The sequence below is a fragment of the Aplysia californica genome, unplaced genomic scaffold, assembly GCF_000002075.1.
Source record: "Aplysia californica isolate F4 #8 unplaced genomic scaffold, AplCal3.0 scaffold00224, whole genome shotgun sequence".
Lineage (NCBI taxonomy): Eukaryota > Metazoa > Mollusca > Gastropoda > Aplysiida > Aplysiidae > Aplysia > Aplysia californica.
The window spans coordinates 417,932-422,215 of record NW_004797494.1 but is presented as its reverse complement, the minus strand read 5'-3'; the positions used below and the strand labels follow the sequence as shown (position 1 = coordinate 422,215).

Sequence of the window (4,284 nt, the reverse complement as noted above, 5' to 3'; positions counted from 1 at the left end):
TACATGTACTTTATTTTTAAAATTTAATACAAAGAAGAAACAAAACCCCTCCAGAGACCCCACCAAACATTCGACATATGGGGAGGAGGTGGTGAGGAAGGAAGAAGGGGTGAGGAGGAAGGAGAGAGCGTACAGAAGCTTATTACGTAAACATTATTATTAGCACTTTGGTGTAGGTGATAATGTGTGACGTTTTACACTAATTTGGGAAGAGTCGCATTTTCTTCAATAAAGGCAATGAGACAAGGCTTACTTATTATCCCCCCCCCTCCCATACACACCCCGCTCTCACGATTCATCTCCAGAATCCTTGAAGGGGAGGGGTGAGCGAGTGGGTGGGTCCAGGGCTGGGGCTTCAGCAGAGACTAGCAGACTATCAAAATCTTAAGATTATTCGGAGTCGTCATCAAGATACTCAAAGAATTAACGTCCCCATTTCAGGCTTTCAAAAGTAACCGAATCGAGAAACTGCCTTTTACATTTTCTTAGGTAAGGAAAATGTAATGAAACCGTCAGCCATTCGAATCACCATCTAAATAGATTTCTCAAATGAAGTCAGAAGCAACAGTAACCAGATATATTTTTAATGTCTTATCTTTTCTCAAGTAATTTCAGCGCGCTGAGATTACCTTGAGCGAGTTAAACATTTCCTCAGCTGCACAGTAAAAAAAGACACAAAGTAATGAGCTTCGAAAGACGTTATCTTATGGCAAACTTGACCCCTCACGTCGTCACACCAGGACCGTAGAATGGCGGTACAGATAACTATACTATGAAAGAGGATTTGACGCCTGTTTTCTCACTGTTATTTGGTAGTTCCATTAATTTCCTTGTAGTTGTAATTACTCGAGTTGGTTAACAACAACCATTTAAATGAAATCCCCCAAAACTGCAGTTATCTGGATGCCATTTCATTCATATAGACAATCCTATCTGACCTGACTGCTTGGCGAAGGTGCTTTCTGTGAAGGGGAAAATTATTAACTAGTCATTTTTCTGGGAGATTGTAAAGTAAAGTTGTTTCAGCATGCGATCCGGACATTGGAGATTGCCTTGTTAGTGAGACAACTTCTTGGGTCTTCGGCATATTGTGATAGGGTGGCCAGTTCCTTTCCACGCCGCCTTTACTTTCCCAACTCGAAGTCAGGTACCCATTACTGCTGGGTGCAGGGGGAGGAGAAAAACATTGGTGTCCGAAATCGTGTTGACAGGGACATTAAAACACTTACATTTATAATAATTATAGATAGCATTTGTATCCGGCAAATCCCCGCTCAACAGCAAGCTCTATACGCTTCACAATCTATATAATATTACCCCAGCAGACCTGAGGGCATTCTGAAACAACTTTAACTTCCAGGGAAGCATACAGTGCAAGCAGCCATTTATAGGCGCTGAAACACTAACATTAAATACACAACAAATCCCACTTGAGTATTTCCCACCATCAAGTCTCCACGCTCCTTCCCTCAACCCAAAGAGTCGTCGTGAGGACGCTCCTGTCTTGGAGAAAATATAAACTGTCTGCCACTCCCTTGTATAGAAAGTCGCTTTTCCTTATTTGAAAACTGCGACGGACAACAAAAGTTATGATGTTGATCTTCCTGATTCTCTCCGTCTTTGGGACGCACCATCTTGCTTTGGCGGCCTATGCCACAAGCTATGATCAGGCATTTTCCTTCACCTGTGACGTTGGAAAATATCTTCAGGTTTGGTTGGCTTACTTTTAACGTTCCGTTTAGCCCTATCCGTACGTCGTGTTTTACTATTGTTTCCATACGACGTGGGGAACTCTGCGTCATCACTTTACAAAGAGGAAATGTACTCGATTATCCGATCCGTACGCTTTGAATGAGAGTGTCAAAATGATTTTTTTGAGAAATACTGAAAGTTTTAAAGAGATCTTCATACTAGAAGTATCCTGAAATGTGAAGAAAACTATCCCGGGGGTACAAAATGACCCCAGGGCGTACGGATAGGTTTAAACTGCAGCCAGCCGATTAGCAGAGTTTTTGATTAGGTTAGCTAGGTGGGTAAAAGTCTGCTTGAGCCCACCATTAGGAACTTACTTGATCTACTACGCAGATTTCGCGTCTCCACTATGTGTGGGACCATACGTGAGTCGACATGACCTCATGTGCGAAGGTGAGTTGTTCACATTCACTTTTACAGAATATTGATGGGAGAACAATTCCTACTCGTAAAACCGCGAACATTAATGAATAATTAATGCCAATATATGATGTGATGCTATTTTTAAAACAAGGGGTACAGTCACCGTTTCGATCGTGATTGAAACTGACAGGAGTTTCAACGTCTTTTGAATTTCTGACTTATTTGTTTTCATCTGAATATTCTAGGAAAATTCACTGGAGATAAATCGAGGGAAAAATACGGGGGTCGGGGGATGGGGATGGGGTGAGTTACAACTGTGAATTCATGCACACTACAGTACCAGTGACCTACTAACTGGGAGACAAAACGTTTTCATTAAAATAATTTGTAACTGGTAACCACTTGAGTGTGCGTCTTGTCACTGAAGTTAGAAGGTCTTCATATGGCCTGAGTGATAGCCTTTCCAAATCGGCTGACTTCGCCGATCGCCATTTTGATATAAATCCCTTAATACGGGGTGCCCACTACGGCTGGATCGGGCCGATCGCCCGACTCGATCGTCTGAAACTGAAAACAACATGTTTGTTTTTGAGGCGATCGAGTGGGCACCCCGTATAAAATTTATATTTTTTAATACAAACTATTTCTCGGGTATACACTTATACACTGTAGGCATAACAAGATATTCATCACGTAATAATACTTTTATCATATTTTCTCTTTTCTCATCTCGCAGGCGTATATATATATATATATATCAAGCATTCTGTAATATAAAAACTAGTACAGCAATGGTCATTTAGTGCTGGGAAAAGGTAAAAAACAGAAAAACAGAAATAACGGAGGGAAAGCAAAGAAGTAGGACCTACCAGTGGCGCCCTCCAACCACCCGCATAATTTTATTCTTTATCTTCCTGCAGACAATCGAAAGCATCCACTCCAACTACCATGAGGACAGGGTTTTCAACTTTGGATGCGAAAGTTTGAAAGACACGCATGCCGAGGAGACAATGAAGGACTGCGTATGGGGACGTGAGTAACACAATTCTTATTGATTTGATGTGTTCACCTTTTAACTCATTCACTTGGACGGGCCGTTGCATCTGCTTGACTGAGCGCCTCTGTCAATATTCGAACAATTACAGTCCAGACTTTCGGAAATGGTATATCATATGTTTTGGTCAAATGGCGGTGAGTAGTTAAGAGGTCACGGGCTTGAGCCCCCCCCCTCCCCCAACTCGATCCCAAGGTAAATGAAAGTTTCATAAATAACGAAATAAGCAATTGAAACCGTTATGACCGCAGGCAATAGAGTGATCAGCTTGGCGGCTTGGACGCTTATCTAATCACTATTGTCACCGTTTACAAATGCTATGGTAACCTCACATCCAATCAAATGTCTGTAGGGCTCAGCAAAGGAAGAGCCCATTCCCACGACCCTTCCTTCATGAAACTCTTCTTGAAAAAAGGTGGAAGATTGGAAAAAAGAACACTGCACTGAGGGCTCACTCTCTCCAAGCCATGACAATGGGATGAGAGTTTACGAGACTCTTTTCCCCTAGTGACACAGTCACCTAGCTATGCGCTCATTGGAGCTTCGTAAGGTATGTTCTATTTTTCGCGACTACACTGCGTATCTAGATCTAGTTCATGGACGGAATATTATGTTTGAAGTACTCTGTGTGCCTGTTTGTGTTTGTGCCGCTGGTTTTCAGCGTCGAACCATTTTTAAGGTAACTTTTTCATCCTGAAGAATCTAACTTAAAACAAAGAGACGGAAGACAAAGGTGATTCTTCTCGTTTGAATGGTCTCAAAATGCCGTGGCTCACCCTGAGTATAAAAAAACTCCATCCCTCTTTAGTAAAGAAGTGGAAGCAACCTAAATCCCACCCAAATGTTGGTCCTCCAACCGTCACTGTTTTAGTCCAACAGTATTCAATTTGTCAAATTCTCAATTCAGTTTCTTTTAAAATAATATATTGATGTAACACTTTGCTAAACTAATTTTAATAGATAAATCAATGGAAAAACTGAACGTATTGCAAGTGTCTGTCGGAGGAAAAACGTACGCCTAAGAAATTAAAATCATTTCATGAGGATGGTCTAAGGACAGTGAACATTTTCACGATGCATCGTTTAGGGTTGGGGAGGGTGGGGGGGGGGGGGGA

At 41.8% G+C, this 4,284-nt stretch overlaps 1 protein-coding gene across 1 annotated transcript in view; it reads left to right on the top strand.

Annotated features, from left to right (window-relative positions):
* Positions 1–1,515: 1,515 nt before the first annotated feature.
* LOC101846819 (hemagglutinin/amebocyte aggregation factor) overlaps positions 1,516–4,284 on the top strand; it is a 13,063-nt gene continuing 10,294 nt past the window's right edge. The window contains exons 1-2 of the mRNA XM_005099741.3: positions 1,516–1,709; positions 3,036–3,147. Of these exons, the coding sequence (XP_005099798.1) occupies positions 1,590–1,709; positions 3,036–3,147 (232 nt within the window). The 5' untranslated portion in view covers positions 1,516–1,589. The remainder of the gene's footprint in view (positions 1,710–3,035; positions 3,148–4,284) is intronic.